This window comes from Pituophis catenifer, unplaced genomic scaffold (genome assembly GCF_029215685.1).
Source record: "Pituophis catenifer annectens isolate HBS135680 unplaced genomic scaffold, rPitCat1.0.hap2 SCAF_1, whole genome shotgun sequence".
NCBI classification, from domain to species: domain Eukaryota; kingdom Metazoa; phylum Chordata; class Lepidosauria; order Squamata; family Colubridae; genus Pituophis; species Pituophis catenifer.
Genome location: NW_027256881.1, coordinates 68,924,271 through 68,948,430, shown reverse-complemented (window position 1 = coordinate 68,948,430; position 24,160 = coordinate 68,924,271). Strand labels below are relative to the sequence as shown.

The 24,160-nt window shown below is 35.8% G+C and overlaps 1 protein-coding gene across 1 annotated transcript; it reads left to right on the top strand.

Annotated features, from left to right (window-relative positions):
• Window positions 1-657: 657 nt before the first annotated feature.
• Window positions 658-20,745, top strand: GPR137B (G protein-coupled receptor 137B). The gene is given in 8 exon segments (XM_070950768.1): window positions 658-796; window positions 799-1,205; window positions 8,452-8,501; window positions 9,318-9,540; window positions 12,457-12,610; window positions 13,961-14,085; window positions 18,865-18,989; window positions 20,058-20,745. Coding segments are annotated over 8 exon segments (1,335 nt in total). The 3' UTR covers window positions 20,170-20,745.
• The last annotated feature ends 3,415 nt before the right edge of the window (window positions 20,746-24,160 follow it).

The following is a 24,160-nucleotide window of genomic DNA, read 5'->3' as shown; positions in this document are numbered from 1 at the left end:
ATCGAGGCTCTGCCTTGCCTCAGGTGGAAATTCAACACGAACAAGACGAGTCATCCATTTCCCCCTTCAGAACAATTAGCATCCCCAGGAGAGAGAGAGAGAGAGAGAGAGAGAGAGAGAGAGAGAGAGAGAGAGAGACCCACAACTGAGGAGGAGGATTTTTATTTTATTTATTTCGTCAAGCACGCATTTTATGACAGATATAAGTGTAAACATAATTATAAATACATGTAAAGGATACGAATAAAAGAAAACATTAGGACAGGGACGGTAGGTACGCTGGTGCGCTTATGCACGCCCCTTACAGACCTCTTAGGAATGGGGTGAGGTCTAGAGTAGACAGTCTAAGGTTAAAGTTTTGGGGACTTGAGGAAATGTAATGTGATGCTTAAGAAGACCGCCAAATTAAAAAGGCGGTCTGGCATCTTGGACTGCGTTGGAATGGGCTGAAAGCTTTCGCTCAGCAGGCCCCTGGCTGAAGAACAAAGCTGTGCTGAAAACCGGGGAGCGGACGGAGAGCGGGAGGGGGACGGGACACCATTCCCTGTCCGAGAGCCAGAGAAGGGGGCGTCCCCAAACAGCGGCTCTCTCTCCCCGCGCTGCTCCCGGCCAACTGCTGACGGAGGACGCGCCAATGAATCCCTCCGTCCCGAGATCATGTGCTTCCAGCCACCAGTGCGCTGCCAAAGAGGAAGTGCGGCTTGTTTTCGTTCGCTCGGTTCCTCTCCTGACGAAGATGAAAGGCGGCAGCGGCAGCGGCAGCAGCAGCAACAACAACAGGAGCCACTGTCGGCAAAGTTAAGCCCGAGCTCCGCCAGCCCGAATCCCGGGCGCCGATGGAGGCCCTGGAATGGGACGCACTGAGGAACGGCAGCTTCCTGCCTACTCTGAGCCCGGCTGTGCCCCCGTACGTGAAGCTGGGTCTCACCGTTGCCTACACCGTCTTTTATTCGCTCCTCTTCCTGTTCATTTACATCCAGCTCTGGCTGGTCCTGCACTACCGGCACAAGCGGTTTAGCTATCAGACGGTCTTTTTATTTCTGTGCCTGCTCTGGGCTTCTCTTCGGACGGTGCTTTTCTCCTTTTATTTCAAGGACTTTGTCGCCGCCAATTCCCTCAGCCCCTTCGCCTTTTGGCTCCTCTATTGCTTCCCGGTGTGCCTCCAGTTTTTCACCCTGACGCTTATGAACCTTTACTTCACCCAGGTAAGGGAGGGACGGACGGACGGACGGCCGTTCCCGCGCTCGGGTGGCCGGACTGGCGCGGTGCTACGGCAACAGATCGCACTTACGCGATGTTGTGCGAATATCTTACTTTAGACAATGGCAGGCGGGTTCGTATGTTAGTTAGAACCCCCGTTTATGGAAGCTATGAGACTACTACCGGCCCGTAAAAGTGGACATTTGGAGGAGGAGCCCTAATTTGTAGACAGAGACAGTAGCAATAACAAAAAAACTTCTTACTCAGCCAATTGGACAGACCAGCTGATTTTACAAGGTTTCACAATACAGCATAATGCAGCAGGAAATCTGGATCTCAGTTGCTCTTAGGAGGGAGAGGAAAAATAAAATAAATCCAAGATTTTTGGCCATTTACTTTCAAGCAAGATTTCCATCAAGCTTTGTTTTATCCACTTGGGAATAACTCCTTCCTCTTTCTCACCAAAAATTACATGGTTCACAAATGGATCTCTTTAATTTTATTTTCTTGTTGTTAAGTGAGTAGTGATGATTTTACATGCAAAGCAAATCTTTTCTTGGACACGGGTGCAAAATTTTTAAATGGGATCAGGGAGATAGGAAGTCTCAAACTATTCTTAAGGATCCTTCAGTTAACAACATGCTCAGAGAGGCAGCAACCCTGTTTTGCAGTGGTGTGAATAATTGGAAACATTTCTGAAAGAAATGCATACACTTATACACTTATACACTTTTAATGTTTGAAATACATCAAATAAATGTTAAGGAATATTGATGTTAAATTTAGTCTTTAGTAATAAACAGGCTTTACTGAGATTTTTTTTTTTTAGAAACGAGAAGAAAAAAAGATTTAATGAAATTTTAAAGAAGTTAAGCAGAACATTATTTTAAAATAGGAAGTAGGGAGGGGTCTCATTGACTTCAGTGTTTTTTCAGCTTAATAGAAGGTTGATTGAAGTTTAGCTTCAGTGCTTCATATTATAATGATTTATAACTTTTATTGTGATTGTGAACTTGGACCAGAACCACTCATTAAAAATGCTTTAATATTCACAGATATATCAGTCTTTCATTACATGCAAATGAGATAAAGTTTTACTACTATTTTAATACTATTGTATTGAAATAGTAAACAAGGACTTGCAAAAGTATTACATAGAAACCAATTAAGTTTTGGCATATTTTATTTCTTAGAGGCTAAATTGAAAGAATATAGTCAGGTTCACACATTGCATTAACAAATAGTTTGGCTACTGTTTAGTGAATAAGTAACAAGTATTTAAGGTAGAACAATTGCCAAAATCTATAGTACTATGTCAAACTGCTGTTCTTGCATGTTTATTTCACTCTAAATAATTCCCACTGAATATAATGGGAATTGATTCAGAGAAGCACATTTAAAATTGTGATTCAAGGTAAACATGTTTAAGATTGCATTCCACTTAACTATAGTCAAGAGATTCAGATAAACATCAGGTGACAAGTTTGGCTTGTAAGTCTGCCTGTTGCCACAGAGTACCCCTTTAACTATTTACACCTACATTGTCACATCAGACATGCATGGGCAAGTGTAAAAGGCAGGCGAGGAACACACACTCAGTCCAGAGGCAATCTTTATCCAAATGGAAAGACAGGTTGTGCCTCAGTGTGCCTTAAATCCAGCCTGCTTGGTGTGAACAAGTTACTAAATGTTAATAAAACTTAGGAAATACTTGCAAAACTGCTAAGAATTCCCTCTATACACACTGTTCGTTAATATGACAGAAGAAATACTTTAAGAGTCACTGAAATTATGCTAAGAAAGATGAATAATTAACAAATAGTTAATTGGCAGAAAAAGAGGCCGAGTCTTTCTTTCAATCTATAGTACTATGGACTATCTATAGACTTTTCCAATGTGGTGCTCCTGATGTGTTGGATTTCAAATCCCATAATTATTATACAAGTTTAAAACGGAATATTAGTCATTCTTGATTGACTCCTGTGACTTTATGGACACATCTATGTACAGTACTTTTCTTGGCAATGATATTGGAAATGGTTTGCCATCTCATTCTTTCACAGCACTTTTCAACTTCCCATTCTAGCCTACAGTTTCTGGGCTGCCGTGATAGTCTTCCCTTCCAATACTAACTAGGGCTGACCCATGTCTAGACAAGATTGGTGAAGTGCTACAACCTATTGAGACAATAGTAATGGAAGTGTGGTAAGGAAGGAATGAATGAAGAAAGGCTTTAATATGTTCTTGCCTTTCAACTCTTTCTTGCAATCTCTGCCTCTATGACTGTTTATCTTAGTTGGGTTTATTTTTAGATTTTGAGCCATGATGGGCAAAGCTTAGGAGGAAGAAGTTGTAGGAAAAAAGTAGTGGAAGACTGAATTGTATCCTTTTTGAATCTTGCTCTTTTCTCATAATAACAGATTAACAGAATAATAGAAGGAAGGGGCCTTGGAGGTTTTCTAGTCCTAGCTCAAGCAGGGGATTCTATACCATTTCAGGCAAACAGACAAAACTGACTGACTGAAGAAGTGGACAATATATTGAAAAATCCTGTGTGTATTACATATAATGTAGATCTACTTGGAAGCATTGTATTTTAAATAAATTCAATAAAGTCCCTCGCCAACAAAATACCGAGGAAGCATAAACCTGTTTCAAAACACTGGCTCAGTTCACTTCTGTATTCATACCCATATCCGTTCTACTTTAGGACTAGAATTTAGTTTACATGTTTTTCCACCTATATCAGGATTTCTGTTATCCAACGTATTACACATTTTGTAGCATGCATTGTATTGTCTCTGTTCTATTATCCTTTTTTGTCTTTTGTATACAGTCTAATAGAAAATGAAGGGTGAGAACACTCTCTCTGTCATCTATGCAAATCATATGGTTGCATTTTGATGCTTGGCAAACAACTCACTTTTATGGCTGTTTGCAGTGTCCTGTGATCATGTGACAAGGATTTGTGATGTTTTTGTTGATTTCTGGTGTTTACTTCTAGTTTCTGGGCAAACCCCCCCACCCCCATTGGAGAAAATGGATTTGTTTAACCAGCACTGCATTCACTTAATGACCACCACAAAAAATGTTGAAAAATCACATCCGGCCACATGCAGACTTATGACTGCAATAATTTATGACCATAATTCCAGGTTCAATTACCCTCCTAAGTCAAGGATTATCTGTCCTTGGATAGGAGATCAACAGGGAATATCAGGGCTGTAGGCTAGGTTGAGAGATTGAAAAAACATTCTGGAAAAAAGCAATGGCAACTCACTTCTGGATTATTGCCAGGAAAACTGCATGAATGTGTCCATCAATCAAGATTAATCTGAGAATGTTTTGACCTTTAAATGAATACTGTTTTATCAAAGCCCTCCGTTCCGTATATGTTTGTACATGAATGTTATTCTGTGTTTTTATCCTTTTCTTTAAAGCATCCAGATAAAACTGTTCAGTTAAGTCTGATTTGAACATGATATGTGCAGCCAAAAATAATAATAATTGGTTGTGTTATACATCAGGTCTTGCTTGACTACAGCATATAGAAATTGGATCATAACGTACAAGTAGTCCTCAACTTACAGCAGCCTGTTTAGTGACTGTTCAAAGATACACTAGCAGTGAAAAAAGTTATAAACTTATGACCATTGTGGTATCACCGCGGTCATGTGATCAAAATTCAGATGCTTGGCAACTGATTCAAACTTATGACCATTGTGGTATCACCGTGGTCATGTGATCAAAATTCAGATGCTTGGCAACTGATTCATACTTATGACCATTGCAGTGTCCTGGGGTCATGTGATCCCCTTTTACAACCTTCTAACAAGCAAAGTCAGTGGGGAAGCCAGATTCACTAAAGAACCGTATTACTAACTTAAACTACAGTGATTCACTTAACAACTATAGCAAGAAAAGTCATAAAATGGGGCAAAGCTCACTTAACAAATGTCTCACTTAAGAACAGAAATGTTGGGCTCAATTGTGGTTGTAAGTCAAGGACTGCCTGTAAAGAAGTGCCCTCCATGGCATTATCCTTAGTTGTACTGGACTACAACTCTCATCATCCTTAAGCATATCACTTTTGAAGAGTTTCCTGTGCAAAGTTGAGAGATACTAATTATAGTTTAATCTCAATTTTTAGATTAGTAGAAACAAATGGAGATTTAGAGGACAATAAAAATATTGGACAGTATGATTACTGAATTGGAACATATGATACATTTGGAAAAGATTAGGAGGCAATGGAACAAAATATATTTAGAGAAAGATGCAGAATATGCTAGTCCCTTTTAAAGGATCTTTCACTTGAAATAAATGTTTTTTCCATGATTGTGGGGGATGTTTATCAAATCCAATAATACTATTTATGGCTCAGCCTTCCTACCGTTGCTAGGCTCTACCCCTGGACAAAGAATCATAGACATAGCTAGGCCAAAATCTACATGACTATACATCCCATCTCAAACTGACTTTTCCTATGATTCAGTCTTAGGCTAAATTGATACTGAAGAAATCTTCTGGAAAATCAGATCACCAATAGGATTGATAGGCTAGCATGAATTTCCACTCATCCATATCTAGAAATGCCTCTGCTTGGTGAATATTTCTTCAGTTTTCAAGTGGTTTTGAGGAGAGATGTAAGATGAGTTGCTAACACATCCATAAGGCTGAAGTTTCTGGTAAATTAAGTTGCTTAGGTTTGTGAGATACATGTTTGATGGTGGTATTTAAAGGAAAAGGAATTGCTGTTTCTTTGGCATATGGCAAGGAATAATACTACTCCATTATGAAATTTGTGTGTTGTGAATGAAGGAAGATAAGTTATTTGAAGAGTTACAGATGTTTTACTGCTTATAGTATTGTAACTGTAGCGCCAATTACTGTCATTTCAGTTTTCTTTCTCTACATCTCAGCAGTATCAGCTCCCAAGATGTGGAGTGAGAGGGTGGGGATTTCTGTTGCTACAAAGCTTGTAGCAGGACAGGGATGAGATTTTTCCTTCTTATTCTCAGCCACCCATCTACAGAAGTGAAGATAATCATGGCTCATCTTCAGATTGTTTCTGAAAATGTTGCCAGGATAGAAGTGTTCAACAATCAATTGTGCATGATAGCTATAGAAGCTATAATTTCCCCAAAGAACCATCCTAAAAACAGCTGGGGAAGGGAAGGGGATATTCAGGAAAATAGTATAACGGAGATGGGTTGAGAAGAGCACACATGCAATAAAGGTGGATCAGAACACTCCAAGCCAAGCCAACTGATTGTAAAGATTGGCCCAAGATCGTAAAGATTATGTGACCCATCATATAATATTAAAAAAGAACTGAACATTTGTGACTTCTCTTTGTTTGATTCTTAGTAAGTTGTGAACTTGGAAATATTTTATTTATTTTTATGTATTTATTATTATACTTCTATGCTGCCCATCTCATTGAGGCCACTCTAGGTGGTTTTTAGTCATACAATTAAAATATCATGTAAAACATTAAAAAGAATAAGAATCATACATTTAAAGTTAAAATTCAGTTAACCAGATGAAAAGGAAAGGAGCAAGGTGGGTATGGGAAGGAGGTAGGGTCTGACAAATCCATGTGCCCCCCCTCCCCTTTGGAGTTCCTGGCCATGTGGAAGTGTCAGGGCTTCAAACCCAGAAATGAAGGTGCAGATCTCATCTGGGGGAGGGGGGAGAATTATTTAGTTCTTTTACTAACTGGGGGGATGTCAGCTCCAGATTTAGCATTCAAGGATATTGAAGGAAAATTTTGAGAAAAAGTGTTTTCTATATCACTCTGAACGTTCTTATTAAGCATGATTAATAATTATGAGTAACAGATTGACTTTTTGCTTCTGAAATACATGACAGATCTAAGTAGTTTCAAGATATGTAGACTTCAACTCTAAAACTTCCTCAATCATTGATGAGATTTCTAGTAGCTGAAAGCTATAAACCTGAAGTGAGACCAGTTTGAGGAAGCTTGTGCTACAAAGATATATGGAAGGGAAACTGCAATTTCTGAGAATAAATTGAACATGGGAAATAAATAAAATTACATCATTACTCTTGTAGTGCCAAAGTTGTATATGTGGCCTATTTGAATATGCCCTGCTCCTACTTTTTCTATGTTATATAATGCAACTCTGAAAAAAGATTATGATGCCTTTGAGGGGTTATTTTTAAGGAAAGGTGAAATATTTCCTTTATTTAAAAAGAAATGAATAAGAGAGTACCCATCTGCCTGTGACTAACAGAATCTCCTCTAATAATAATAATAAAAAAGCAATCTACAAGCAAAAAGCTAAAGATAGCGAAGTCCCAGGCAGTAGTCAGGAAGGGTCGATGACAATCATGAAAGCAAGCATTGGTGTTTTTCTGACCTGCATGAGCCTCATTTGCCCCATTGGCCATTTTTCTGATCTTAACGTGGGACAGCACCTGGTCTGAGAGATCACCAAGCAATCCCAGGGTGGTGGGCTGGACTGGAAAGTTGAAAAGCACTCCAGAGGAAGATAAGTGCCAAAAATAGCAAGAAATTAAATGGCTGAATCCAGGCAGTTCCTACAACATGAACTCAATCTGAGACAGGGTTTCCTATTTTAATCTTGGAGCATAAACAATCAGATCACCACAAAACTAATAGATAAGGTAGAACAGGAGTCCCCAACCTCTGGGCCCAGCCCCCTACCGGGCTGTGAGGTATTGAAAAGTGGGCCGCCCAAAATGGCAGGTGAGCGCTTGCACATATGCATTCCCCCTTGTGCGAGCACTTGGTGAGCATGTGCACCCATGTGCTTGCCCATCACTTGTCCAGAACCATCCTCTCTCCCCCCTCCCCCACACCAGTCTGCAAAACTGGAAAGGTTGAGGAACTCTGGGGTAGAACAGAAGCACTACTACAGAATTGTTTCCTTTCAAAAGAACTTGCCCTTGAATGGATGATCATAGTTATTCTTTTTGCTTGGTTTCTCTGATTGTATACAAAGCTACTTTAGCTTCTGCAGGGTTTTTTTTGTCTAGGATAAGATACATATTTCCTGTAAATACACTGATGAATAAAATTTTACTGCCACATAGAAAATTGTCCATTTGCAAATCTGAAAGCAAGAGTGCAGGAGCTGCGCAATGGTTTTGCTACGTATGTGGCCAAGTCATCCATCTGAAATATAATGAACTCACAGTACAAGACAGTGCCAGCCCTACTATGCATTGCATGTTTAATAACACAGTCTCATTTTCTTACAGGTGATTTTCAAAGCTAAATCTAAATACTCACCAGAATTACTTAAATACAGGTAAAAACATATTTCCACCATGAATGAAGGAAAAAAAAGCAGTTGCATACTATTGGGACATGTTTTATTTTATTTCTAGGAATACAAAACATGCCCATGTATTTCTGAGAAATAATTACTTTTATTAATTTATTTAGAGAATTTACAAAGCTGCCCATACTGTATATGTATAACCCTGGGCAGCTAACAACAGATACCCTAAAATACATAATAAGACCTCAAAACACAAATACAAACCAAGTTAAAAATAGATGAAATACAATAGCTGGGCACCATAAGAAACTTACACTTATATTGGGCTCATTACCATCCTAGTCAACTACCTGCAGGAAGAGTCAGGTATTCATAGCCTTCAGGAAGATTAAGTGGATTTGGGCCTTCCAGATCTGGGGGCGGGGGAGGGGGGAGAGGCTGCTCCTTGATAGGCACCATGACTAAGAAAGCTTAATTACTTTTAAAAATTACAATTATATTTAATTTGTAATAATTTTCTGAGAAAATTTAGTTAAGATTCAGCTACAGTGACTTGGTTTGTGCAAGCTACTGTAATTAGTCACTTTAGAAATGACAAGATACAGTCCAATGTATTCCTGAAAATTCAGTGATGGGAAATTTGGGTTATATATTATTTTATAATAGAAGGCATATTATGCATTTCTGGGAAAAACTGAGCAACACAAAACCTTTTTCAAGCAGCCTGGAATCCCAACAGACCTGGAAGACACCAATTTGGGGAAGACTGATTTAGTATTGTATTAATATTTACTAAAAATAATAATTGCAAAAATTAATACTATTTTCCCTCTCCTTGCTTAGGTTGCCCCTCTACTTGGTGTCTTTCGTGGTCAGTCTACTTTTCCTGCTGGTGAATTTAACATGTGCTGTGCTTGTGAAATTAGAAAATTCAGAAAGGAGGACAATTGTATTGGTCAGGGTTGCTATAAATGACACTCTGTTTGTACTCTGTGCCATCTCACTCTCCATTTGTCTCTACAAGATTTCCAAAATGACCTTAGCAAATATTTACTTGGAATCCAAGGTATTGTACATCTTAGTTTTTTTGTGTTGTGTATGTGTTTTTGTTTAGTATGGGGAAATCATTCCAATGCAGATAAGTGAATGATATCTTGTTCAAGAATAGCAGGATTTTTCTTCAGTGTCTAATCAAATTAGTGGGGGTAAATCCAATTGATAGTTTATTCTATTTCTTTATAAAGTTATAAAATTTATGTTTGTAATCAGTTTAAAGGCAGTAGCAAACCACCTCTGAAAACATTGTAAAAAAAACCTGAATGGACTTGTCTATGTATTTGCCAGGGATCCCGACTAACTTGATAACACACACATGCACATATCAATCTGAAATCAATCAATTACAGGTTTTACCTAATCAGCTAAAATTATTACATTCCATTTAAACAACTCTGAAAACCTCTAAATGTCCTGAGTAAAAATAAACCCTCTTTTAAACTTTAACAAAAGAAGGGCTTCATTGCCAATAGTCTTGTTCTATTATCTAGATCTAAGGAAAAAGCAAAGTTGTTAAATGATGGGATATTATGACCTTCTAAATTTCAGCTTATTGTAAAATATCAGATTTTTTTTTTTCAGTTGGGTATCTAACAGCATTTTCATAATGGTTTTCTCCAAAACCAGATTGACATAGGAATATCCAGGACAACACTGTGTTATCTCAAATTCTTCACAAGCAAACTTAAGCATATTCAACACACATGTACAGGTAGTCCTCGACTTACAACCACAACTGAGCCCAAAATTGCTCTTGTTCAGTGAGACATTTGTTAAGTGAGTTTTGTCACATTTTATGAACTTTCTTGCCACAGTTAAGTGAATCACTGCAGCTGTTAATCTAGTAACATGGTTGTAAAGCGAATCTGGCTTTGCTTGTCGGGTCACAAAAAGAGATCACATGACCTTGGGACACAGTAATGGTCTTATGTATGAACCAATTGTCAAGCATTTGAATTTTGATCACATGATCATTGAAATGCTGCAAAGGTCCGAACTGTGAAAAATGGTCATAAGTCACTTTTATCAGTGCCATTGTAACTGAATGGTCACTAAATGAACTGTTGTAAATCGAGGACTACCTGTATTGAAAAAAAATTATCTGAAAGAGCAACTGTTTTCCTGTGGATACTTTCTTGAGAATATGTTCTGCTTAGATTGTTCTGAAACAACATATAAACATGAATAGTAATCAGGAAATTTATTCTTTGAATTATAAACTTCACTTTGTCCAATATTGACAAACTGCATCTTCCATACCAATTTGTATAATATTTGCTTTTTAAAAAATCACCAATTTGTCTATCATAGTAAATCAATGCAATGTAATCAAAGCTGCCAAAATAAAAAGAATCGTACTAAATCATTCCAAAGACCTAGCTCAGAAGTCAGCAATCTTTTAAAGTTGGTGGCATTATCATTTGATTTTTCATTACATTAAGGAAGCAAAAGATAGAACATTTTTCATGTTAAAAATGTTTTAAACATTCCGAATGCCCCAAATCTAGAATGCAGAGAGATTTTATGAGATCTGCATATGTCTCAACTTTTCAGCAATTTTGTCAGTGGGCAGCATATATTGGTATTTCAGATGCCATGATCTGGTATTTTCAATATCCTCTATCCAATCAGATGACTGGAGGACCACAGTCTAAGACTTGGAACAATAATGAACTTCCATCTGTCCCTTCTCAACAGTTGTAACCAAAGACTGTATTATCTTTCTCATTTCCATCACTGAAAATTTAATGAAGGAATAAGTGGACAAAAGAGGCTTTAAAACTGATTAAGCAGACTGCTTATATTCTTACTTGGAGTGAAGTCAGGCTCTTTCTCTTTTAACACTAAGAGTGCTATTGTTTATTCCTTGAGATTTTATTCTTTCCAAATGGTTTTATAAAGATAGAGAAAAAAGTGTCTTTTTTTCAAAGAAACCTTGGTTCCTTTTATTTTATAGGGTTTTTTTCCCCTCCCTCTCCAGGGATGATATAGGAGCTAATTGTCTTTGATTAAGGAAATTTAATCAAAGGAGCCTGTAGTACAGTGGACTAAAGCACTGTTATTAACATCTGCTGCTTGCAATTACTGCAAGTTCAAATCTCACCAGGCTCAAGGTTGACTCAGCCTTCCATCCTTTCAAAGGTAGGCAAAATGAGGACCCAGATTGTGGGGGCAATAAGCTGACTTTGTAGAAATATACAAAAGTATGAAGGCTATTGCTTAACGCATTGTAAGCCGCCCTGAGTCTCCGGAGAAGGGCGGCATATAAATTAAAGCAAAAAAAAAAAAAAATTCCTTTAAGTTATCTCCCTATCCTTTATATTGTAGTATTCTGTTATTAGAAATGCTCTAATTTATGCCCTATTGGTAGTTCTACTGCAACTGTTTTATGAACACGATTTTGCAACTGTTATGATTACCTTGTTGGACAGTGTAATGATTTGTAAGATTGCATTTGTTGTATTTTATAAATTACATTTAAAAAAGATGCTGAACATTTTCCAGATGTCCAACAGATATGCATAATAACTTGTATAATTCCTGACTAGCAGGTTAATATCATATCTATTCTCCTGCTTTAGAAAAAGCAGACTGAATTATTTTCAGAGCTTAAATTTTTTTCTGAATTACGTTAACTTTTTTTCCACTATGATGTGATATATTTTTTCCCATTGTGGAACATTAAATAGACAATCTTTTATTGTTTTTTTCCTTCTACCTGCCCCACCAAAAAAACATGACTTTCTCTTTTCCAAGGAAATATATTGTAAGGTATCAGCACTTTTTAGATTCCAGCACAATGCTTAGGATGGTCCAAAATGACTTGAGATTTGACTACAAATTTTCTCTCAAACTAGAACCTTGAACATTTTAGTGATCAGTAGACAAGTGTGTTTTAATATCTGTGTTTTAATATCTTCTCTAGGGATCATCAGTATGCCAGTTAACAACAATAGGAGCAACTGTTATACTACTGTATACCTCAAGAGCCTGTTACAACCTGGTTATTTTATCATTTTCTCAAAATAAGGCAATGAACTCTTTTGATTATGATTGGTACAATGTATCTGATCAGGCAAGTACTATGTAGCAATTTTTTCTGACAATACAATGTTTGTTTAGATACCAATACTTAATGGTGTAAAAGTAAGCATCCTTCCTCCCTGCTCCCACATCATTGCAGTTACCAACTCAAGATCTTTTAACTACATATGTCAAGAAAAAAAAATTACAAGACTACTTGGCATCATTTTCATAAAAATGAGAATGGAATCTTCAGTGGAGGATTGAAGGAAATGTTTATATGTGACTGAACAGTCATAGTCTAAAAGGTAAAGGTAAAGGTTCCTCTCGCACATATGTGCTAGTTGTTCCCAACTCTAGGGGGCAGTGCTCATCTCCATTTCAAAGCCAAAGAGCCAGCGCTGTCATGTGGCCGGCATGACTAAACGCCAAAGGTGCATGAAACGCTGTTACCGTCTCACCAAAGGTGGTCCCTATTTTTTTACTTGCATTTTTTACGTGCTTTCGAACTGCTAGGTTGGCAGAAGCTGGGACAAGTAATGGGAGCTCTCCCGGTTACGCGACACTAGGGATTCGAACTGCTGAACTGCCAACCTTTCAATCGACAAGCTCAGCATCTTAGCCACTGAGCCACCACGTCCCTATTAGTCATAGTCTGGAGTATGTTAAAACCAGGGAAGCCATAAGTCACTTTGCCCTTTGCAAAAAAAATTATGATTTACTTTGAGAAAATCATAATGGGCGGAATTGAATGTTAGCCTTATTGTAATTTTAATGGAGTATTGTATGCCAGCAATACTTTAGCCAAGGAGAATTTTAAATTTCATTCAGTTTAGTTTTGTGATGAAAATTTTACAATATATCAGATAAACCAATGGGAACATTTCCTAATCTGGATTAACAGATTAGAAGAAAGGGGATTGTGTAGCAAGAAGAGTTAATCCTATTATTTATTTTAAAATGTATTTAAATGTGGCATGCTTTCAAGTGATTCATATGTAGATTACCTATGTGTTAGTCAATCTGATTGATTCTGGATTAAATCAATGTATCCATGATTGATTCAGGCTACAGTTGAACACTTTGAAGCTGTTTTCAGAATGTATTCTTCTGCTTGGGTACATATCTCTAATACAGATTGTAGTATTGATACAACTCAGTAAGCATCCACTAATTGTTATGTTCTGACAAGAAGAATGTGCTCAACAATAAGTATTAATAGTTCAGATAGATGCATTTTACCGTAGTTTATTTAGGTCGAGAAAATTTGGAAAATATCTAGATTTGGAAGCTGCACAAATCTTATAAAATTGCTTGTCAGATAAGGTTTCATCTCACTATCTGCTTACAAACGTTTAATACTTGACTATATTAAACCGTTTCCCCTTTAATTTTGCAACAGGCAGATCTGAAATGCCAGTTGGGTGATGCTGGCTATATAGTATTTGGAATAATCTTGTTTGTGTGGGAACTTCTCCCCACTTCCTTGGTGGTGTTTTTCTTCCGTGTTCGAAATCCTACAAAAGACCTAGTAAGTTATACCTATGTCTTAATATTTACTTATTATAAAGGAAATGATTTTTCTAAGAATAAATTAACTGTTGCAAACCCTAAGTCATCATTTTTTTATTTGCTTTTAAAATATCACTGTGGTCATAACACCTTAATAAATAGTAGTCTGAGAGTCAATAAACTCTCAGATGTTTATTTATTGCATCACTCCCACCCTGTGAAATAAGTATTTCCTACCTGCCAATTTTCTGTCAAACTCAAGCTAGAAGCCTATTCTTTCATACAATTGCCTAGGGAAGCTTACATGCTCTTCTCAGAGAAAAGTGACTCAAAATGGGAATTGAATAATTATTCATTTTCTTTTTTGTTACTGTTTGTCACCTTCAATAAGCTAATATATTATTTCTTCTTCTCTTATTATGAACATATCTGAACAAGCTTGTGTGTGTGTGTGTTAGTATTTATCTCTAACATCAGTTTGAACTTTTCCAATGCCAACTTTAAAATCTAGGCAACACATATTATATCTTTCTTGGTGATTTGTCTCTGATTGCACTTTGTGTGTATATAATTTTCAAACTTTCATTCAGCTTTTGGTTAAAAAATTTTCTTTTTTCTCTTTTTCTAATTACAAGTAATACTTGATTTATGACAATTCAGCCCAAAATTTCTTTTGCTAAATGAGATAGTTGTTAAGTGAGTTTTGCCCTATTTTATGACCTTCTTGCCACAGTTGTTAAGTGAATTACTGCAGTTATTAAGTTAGTAAGATGGTTGATAAGTGAATCTGGCTTCTCCATTGACTTTGCTTGTCAGATCACAAAAGATGATCACATGACCACATGACATTGCAATCGTCATATATATGGGTCAGTTGCCAAGCATCTGAATTTTGATCATGTGACTATGGGGGTGCTGCAATAGTCATAAATCACTTTTTTCAATGCTGTTGTAACTTTGAATAGTCACTAAATGAACTGTTATAAGTCAAGGACTACCTGTATTGGTATTTTAGTTCTTGTTCAATTTGCTCCATTTGCAATAAGACTTTAATATTAAATAATTAATTTAAGATCAAAACCTTTTAAGATAGTGTTGATGCAAGTCACTGATTTTTTAAAATGTTATATTCAACTTTATATAAAATTGTAATGCAGATATCCTAAATTGTAATTAATATTGGATTGAATACCTTTTCTTCTCTATTTTCTATATTGTTATCTAAAGAATAGAATGTCAATAATATTTAAGTATATTATAGAAAAATCATTATATTGAAATAATACATTATATCAAGATTTATTGTAACAAGGGGAAAAAAGAAGTTGAAGCCACTCATAGCAGCATCATTTGTTCCTGTATGATGAATTTTGGCAGTGCACCATTACATTCCTAATCTGTGCTTCTGGAAGATTTGGGAATTTGACTAGAAGTCTTCCAAGATCCCTTCCAATCCTTTGATTCTATGACTCTAAAATAATACATTTTAAAAGGCATCCTATTCATCTAGTGCCCATTACCTTTGGTTCTTTGTCATAGCTAATCACAAACAATTACAATTCTCTTTATCCATTTGCAGGTATCAATTCCATTTGTTCTGCTCTGAAGTGCTCCTATCTCTCATATATTATTCATCATGGTCTCCCACTGTAACAGCATTCTTGATGGTCTTAAAGCTCTTCTTAAATTCTATCAGCACAGAACATCTTGCTTCTGGTTCATCAGTGTTTTCTACAGAGTAAGGTCCCCTTCACTCCTTTGCTTTTGGTATATCACCCTCACCCCCATGTCATTTCTTGCTGCCACTTTTGCTTAATCTAAGAAAAGTTTTATCTTTTCTGAGTTGGAATACAGCCACTCACTGCTCTAATCCTCTACTTCTTTTTTTCCCTAGCATTGTAGTAAAGTTGCACATGCATGCTTTATTTTCTGCCAAGGATACAAACATATCAGAAGCATTGCTGGTAAACTATGAGGTAACTAAACTCTGTCCATTTTCAGCTTCAGTTAGAAGGACTGTAAAAAAAATTGCAGCTCAAATTCTTTTATAGCTCTTCTGTAAAATTCCCATTTTCCATTTGCTCGCTCATTCATATTCATCAGCCTCTGTATTCATTGAATTTATATTCATTAGTTTTCCATTCCATTCATCTGTTTCTGCTTACTCAGCAGCAATTAATAATCAGCAATTCTCAAGGCAAACTCTTTATAATTAGCAGCTATACAAAAATGTTTCTTTCACTTCTCATAATTGAGGATGTAGTAATTCATAGCTTCTTTGACATTTCTCCCTTGTATTTTTCTTCAGTTCAACCTCGCTCCTAATTTTTGTTAATTTTCCTTGATTACTTAGGGAACTTGAGCTCTAGAAACTATCTATCTTATATTATTTGTACAATCTCTGTTGCACAATATTGTTTGTACGATTTGTCAGAAACAAAACATTAGGGATGTACATACTGTATAAATATATGGAGATATCTATGCAATCTCAACATGCCGTGTTTTACTACCAGAAAACCAACTGTCAACAGAAAATTCTTCTCCAGTTTTCTTAAATTAGCAATATTACATATTCTGGCAGTAAGCTACCAGAAGGTGTAATAGTTTAAAAGAATACTTATCTGCATAAACAAATGTTTATATGGGAAAGGAAAAAAATCTTTAAATTAATAGAAGATGTAGGCTGATGTTTGATTTCTATCAATGTAACTTTGCAACGGAAACAATTTTCACTGAGGGTTTTTTTTCATTATTCTGTTTTGCTATCCCCATAAATCTGTCAAAGTTTCATCTGCAAATAACATAAACCTCACCATTAGTAACACAGTCTAAAGAAAGCTAAATATACATTGAATCAAAGTTTTATCTAAAAACAAAATAGGATAAGCTTAAACTAACCAACATACCAGAATGTCACTGAAAAGATACACTGTTATATATAATTTTGTATATGGGACAGATAAAGGATTTTATTGATATTATGCATGATCTAATCACTGATGTGGATTTTTATTTGAAGTTATATATTCAATTTGTAACATCAGAAGTCTAACAGCAAGTGATTGATAGATCTAATGACAAATGAAATGAAGAAAAAATATATCCGTGAAAAAGAGGAAGTGATTATTTTGAAATTCAATGTAAATCAGACCATTCCTCAAACTGACTGGTAGAAAATTTTATTTGAGAAGTTGAACAGTCAAAGCAATTGAATTACTAAGAAAAAAATTGGAAAGGCTCCTTCCAAACATAAAATATTTTCTACTACGGGAAGAATAATTGATCATTTATATGTAAAGCATAATGTACAGGACCCCTAAAACATTTTGTTACTTGTAGCTGTTTAGAGATAGCTTTAAAAATCCTGCTGGATCTTAAAAATTACTCTCAGAATAGCAAAAGTTCCTTATCCTCCTTTTGCCTTGAAAAAAAAAAAAATTCAAACTATAGACTAGTCAGTCTGACGTTGATACTAGGAGAACTCTAGAGCAAATGTTAAAGGGATTATCTGTTACTATCTTAGAACAATGTGATAGTTATCAGAAATAAACACAGATTTGTCAAGAGTCTTGCCAGAACAATCTGATCTTGCTGTTGACTATATAACTTCTGTAAGATTGTTAGCCTATCTTAACATTAGCAAAATATTTGATAAAGTCCCACATGTCATGCTGATTAGTAAGGCTGTTTGGTATATGTGGTGTATGGCATGACAATAAGTGGCCTAGTGTGAAAATTATATTCAGAGTAAACTCAAGGATTTATCATACTGCTGACAGTTATCAAAAGGAATGCCACAAAAACCAGTCCTGGGTCCTCTAATCTTAGTTTTTTTTAAATAATCGCTTGTTTGAAGCAGATGGTATGCATATTAAATCTTCTGATAATATCCGAAGGGTATTATAGAGGGTAGGTAATATACCAGAAGACCAGATTATCATTCAACATTAGTTTGATAGCTTGTAGGCTGAAAGTAACAGTAAAATATAACAGAAGGCAAGTAGAAAGATCATCACTTATGAAACAATCATTATATGCACAGGCTATAAAACACTACTTGTGAAAAAGATCTTGGAAAAATAATTGATTGCACAGCAGCTGTATGAGATTCCTACAAAAAAAGGAAAATGTAATTTCAGACTTATATTTCTGCATTGACAGAAGTGTAACCCCCAAGTCATGGGAATTAATGTTTTACTGTATTCTTCTTTGGCAAGACTTGACTTCAAATTTCGGTATCAAGTCTAGGTACAAACTTTTAAAAAGATACAGAAAAAATTACAACCAGGTGTAGATAAGATAATCAGGATATACAAATGACTAGAAATGAAGTTCTAGGAAGAGAGGTTGAGGGAGTTGGTATGTTTAGCATTGAAAAAACCTAAATGGTGATATGATAGTTTTATTCCAACATCTAAAAAAAAGTCAGATTAGAAAATCAAGGCCTGTACTTTCTTATTCCAGAATGCAGGATAAACGAATGGGTTTAAGTTACAGAAAGGCAGAATTCAACTGAATATTAGGGGATAACCATAAGAGCAACAGTAGAACCAGTAACCCAGAGGGAACATGGACTTCCAAACTATGGATAATTCATGGGAAAACAATAACCATCTGTCAAGGATGCTTCAGTTTGGATTTTTGTACTGATTAGGGGTTGAATTGATGATCTAAATGTCCCCTTCTAATATATGATTCTAAGTATTTACATTTTTCTTTTTTAAAAGAAATCAAAGAACAAATTTCTACAACAACAAATAGCTTTAATTATAAATAACTTTTCTTTTTTCTCCAGACAAATCCAGGAATAGTACCAACCCATGCTTTTAACCCAAGAACTTATTTCTTTGACAATCCTCGCAGATATGACAGTGATGATGATTTGGCATGGAGCATATCACCACATGGCATATATGGCAGGTAGGACAAACATATGTGTATAGATCTTGCAAAAGAATGGCATAACTTTACAAAGAGCTTCAGGGTCCTAGAAAAATGCAAAAAAAAAAAAGTAGGCAGGTAGTGTTTTGACTAGAACAACTGGTGAAACGGATAACCACATTCTTTAAAAAATCCCATTACGAGTGGACTAATCAATTACACAAGTAAACAGACTTGTGACACAGACTGATATTTTGTTTACAATAATCATGCATATCTTACAGTCAATTACCATAGCATATTATATGCAGCACAGTATACTTTCCTTAGGTTTATATAACTTTAACCTTGTATGTGTATGCCACAGAAAAATCTTGGGGGGAAGGGTTTACACTTTCCATCAATAAATCATACAATTTAGAAGAAGAAAATGAATTACTTCACCAATGAACCAATCTACACAAAGAACTGAAAAGTCTTCAACCTTACAGGTTATGATTTTTTTTTTTGCTTTAATTTATATGCCGCCCTTCTCCGGAGACTCAGGGCGGCTTACAATGCGTTAAGTAATAGCCTTCATACTTTTGTATATTTATACAAAGTCAGTTTATTGCCCCCACAATCTGGGTCCTCATTTCACCTACCTTTGAAAGGATGGAAGGCTGAGTCAACCTTGAGCCTGGTGAGATTTGAACTTGCAATAAGTGCAAGCAGCAGATGTTAATAACAGTGCTTTAGTCCACTGTACTACAGGCTCTTACTGAATGTTGCAAACATACATCATCAATAAGCAAAATACCTTTGGTACTATTCCTTCTTTGTTAATAAAAATGCCTTTTGTATAAATAAAAACTGTACATAATTGAAAATTCTTAAAGTGAAATTTTTCATGTCCTGGATTAACAGCTATGTATAAAATTTAGGCCAAGCAAATGTCTAGTCAGATGCACTTAGAATTTATTCCAGGAACAGGACTAAAGCAAACAGGTCTACGCAGTCAGAATATGAGCAGTAAAATGCATCTGAAGAGCTTTATAAAATTGCATAACTTGAAACACTGCTAAACTTTCACTTTTTTTCACAAAGTCCATTGTTTTTATCTTCTAGCTTCTCTCCTGAATCCTATGACTGGGGATATCTAAATAACAGCTTAATGGTTCAAGTTGGATCCCTGCAACATGATTTCATATCAGATTCTCAGCGACGAAGTCCAATATAACAGCAGACCAATGATACTCCCTCCCCTTTATTCAACTTTAGTAAGAAGGGTTGTTTTGCAAGGACTTACATACTTAAATTATGTACAAAAGAACTGAGTCTGAGTTTATATTGTTAAAAATATTTGAGTTTTAAAGATTTGAGTTGCTGAAAAAAATCTTGTTTTCTATATTTACAATTTAGAAAAATGGTTTGAAAAACTCTAAATTTTGAAAAAAGTCAAATATTTAAAATGTTAATATGTATAAACCTGGTAGTGTTTAAAATTTTAATTTAATTGTACAATATAATGCCCAGTGAAACGTATGTTGATAGGAGTTTTTGACCTGTATTAACATGCAAATTTAACTATTTAAAATATATTATTAGTTTTAGTAAATTGGTCATTAAAATAATTTTGTATGCATTTACTCATGCATGAGTGAGGGTGACAAACAGATTGAAAGAACTGTTTTGTCCCACTAAGATTGTCTATGTTTTATTTCGACTTCCTGTCCTCTTTGATTATACCAGGAAGCTACTAACTTTAAAAAACAAAGAAGAATTTGCCCTGAGATACAGTTTATAGTTGTGTCAGCTTCAGCAGTCCATATAATAAATTGGAATTTACAGTATTGACTTGTCATGGCCAGATTTTCTCTAAAACAGTGTACGTAAAATTTTTATTTGCATGCGTACTTTGATTCCAGACTACATTTCTGAATTTTCTTCACTTTGGACATTCATTTGTAAGGAAAAACAATCCAAACTATCTATTCTTTTTCAAAATAGAGCTAACTGTGTACTTACTACTTTCTCTCCTCCCATAGTCAGTCTACAAGCTTGTGACTCATCCAACAAAACACACCTTTGTGCACATGCCATATGTAATGTGTATGCAAATCTAAATATTTTATGAAAAATGTTTATACAGGTGGTCCTCAACTTTCAACCATTCATTTACTGATCATTTAAAATTTCAATGGCACTGAAGAAAAGTGATTATGATTGTTTTTTGTGCTTTATGACCATTGCAGCATCTCATGTGATCAAAATGGTCATGTAATCAAAATTTGGACCCTGGACAACTGGCATTTATTTGTGACGGCTGCAGTGTCCCACAGTCATGTGATCACTTTTTGCAAAGACAGTGAGAAAGCCAGATTCACTTAATAACAGTTTTACTAACTGAACAACTGCAGCGATTCATTTAATAACTATGCAAGAAAGGTCATAAAATGTGGCAAAACTCACCTGTCTTGCTTAGCAATGGAAATTTTGGGGATTTCCTGTATATTATTTATTTTAAAATTCCCAAAGCCTAAAGGCAGAAATACTTGCCCATGTGTTCAATCCTAGATGACAATTGCAATCTCCCAGATCCAAGAAAGCCTTTTCCTGGTGGGGTTAAATTGTGACCTCTTTAAGGACAACCAGGAGCATGTCCTAATGCAAAGAAGCTTTCCCCCAACCTTGAACCCATCAGTTAATCCTTTTAAGCTAATTTAAAGTAGCCATGATGGGAAAGAGGCAAGACAACAAACGATAGGACAAACCACCACAAGTGTCTGGGTAGCAAACTGCATCTCAAAATGCTCTGCAAATTTCTTGTAACAGGTTGCTGAAAGTTGTAAAAGAATAGTTCCAATACTTTACTGAAGACTACAATGACTTAGGACTGAAATTTCAGAGTCTATTGTGGTTGTAAATTGAGGACTACCTTTAAAAGAAATTCTCTTTATTGCCCTCAGTCACACAGGAAGTATTTTAGTGTATCATGTTGTACATATGACCAGCTTTAAAGAGTTCTTTGCAAATGGTATTCTAACTGGAACCTGATAGGCTTCACTGCATCTAAAGACATTCATAGATGACTGTGCTGCATCTTGTCATTCCACAGATACTCGACAATGTTACTAATTCTAATTATTGTATAGTTCCACAGCCCAAAAGGAATTAGTCAACACAGGATTATCAAGTCTTTGCTGGGCTAGAAAACTAATCTAGATATTTGATAACAAATTATACTGTATTGTTGATTTTGTATTATATAAATTTCTCATTTCCTGTCCCAAATAAAATTGTAGTTAAGGATTGTACTTAATAAAATTTGCCCTTATGACCGACAGCAGAGACACTGCCACCTACCCACCTATTATTCTCCCATCCTGCCTTGCTAGGTCCTAAGAGGCACTGGGCCTGTTTTGCCATCATACTGGGTTACATGCACTCCTCCCCATCCCCACTCCCCTATCTCCATTCGCTTACTTACCTTTTGACAAGCTCAAGAAATCAGGGTAGAGAAGGCTGCTCCCTCACTGGGTCACATGGCACAATCAAGTAGAAGTAATCTTGTCACTTTTGCTTCTATTGCAATCCTTTCCTCTCCAGCCTGCATAAACCACTACGATTTCTTCTTAGCTTCCCCAGAGTGAGACTAGCATAAAGCTAGTTTATAGTGGCTGGAGAGGACAGGCTTGCAATGAATCAAACTAGGCATGGTTTCTTTTCAGTGCCGCCAGCTCTAGCTTTACGCTAGTCTTTTGCTTTTGTAGTGGTTTATGCTGGCTGGAGAGAAAAGGATTGCAATGGAAGCAAAAGTGACAAGAATTCTTCTTGATTGGCCCACCTGGCCCACCGAGGGAGCAGCCTTGGTGGCCTTTACATTAGCAGGAATGGGGACAATCAAGTTTAGAAAGTGTAGCATCTAAAGTTATGACTATTATTGTTCCTCAGTTAAGTTAAATGGAATGGAAAGAAACTTCTTTTGTCCGTTTCTTTCTATTGTTAATTAGAATAATAAGAGTAACAGAAAGCAACTCTCTTAATTGCAGCTGAATTCAGCGGCTTGGAAATTCTTGTTTCTATATGGCAAATTCAAGGACTTCTTTCAAATCTGTATACTACTGAATAAAAACTCATGTTGTCTATTACACACAACTAGCTATTTTTGAAAAACTGCATTATTTCTTTCAACAAAAAGAACAGCTGAGCAGACAAAGACATAATTAAAGAGATGCTTTGAACTCTCAAATGAGACTCAGAATTCCAGAGGTAATTGTAGCACTTCTTGTGTTTTGGCCACATTTTAGCAATTAAATTCCTTGTTCAATATGAAAGCAATTCAATAGTCAAGAAGTCTGAAAACTAATGACTACAACAACAAAATTATTTTCTACTTATAATTTCATTTCTGTTTTTTGGTAGTTCATTTCTGTATTTTTAACCAATTAAATAAATAGTAGCCTTCACAATCTTGCATGTACACAAACGTCCTGACTAATGTACTCCTGTAACCTTATTCATAGGATCTTGACTTGATTCTAACATCTACCTTAGCACAAGATACACATGAAGTGAAGTCTGCTGGCTTCCTCCATAAAAATATCAGCATAAGTTAGTGAAGAAGACAAAGTAATACTTCTAAAATAGATATTTCATTAAACTTATATTTAGCATAAAGAGAGAGAAAATATTTTGCTTACCTTGGCCTTTTTTTAAAGGGAGTGATTTAAAAAAAGCTGAAAGGATTCATGTCCATGTGACTTGAGTTTTAGGAAGCACACACCAAGGAAGAACTGAAGTTATAAGAACCTTGCATATGGGTTCCATGCTAACTCAGCATTATTTACCATTTGGAACATCAATTTCCATTCAAAAGACATTAAAAATAGAAAAATTACAGATCACATGCTTTAAAAATTTGCCCACAAATTCTGAAGCTCTTAGTCTCCTTCAGCATTTTGAGAATGGGGGCCATTTATTTACTCCTGCAATGGCAGCACACTAGACTATTTTGAATTTTTCTTTGGATTAGCTATCCATTATCCTTTGGATTAGTTATTGGGAAAAGGCATGAGAAATGGATGAATTCACGAAAATAATCTCCATTCCATTGGACAAAATCTTATGTCTGATTCATTACAAATTGGATACAATAAAGCTAATTGATAAGAAACAGATCTTAACAAGTAACAGATCTTGCCAGTAACATTAAATTATACGGCCCATAG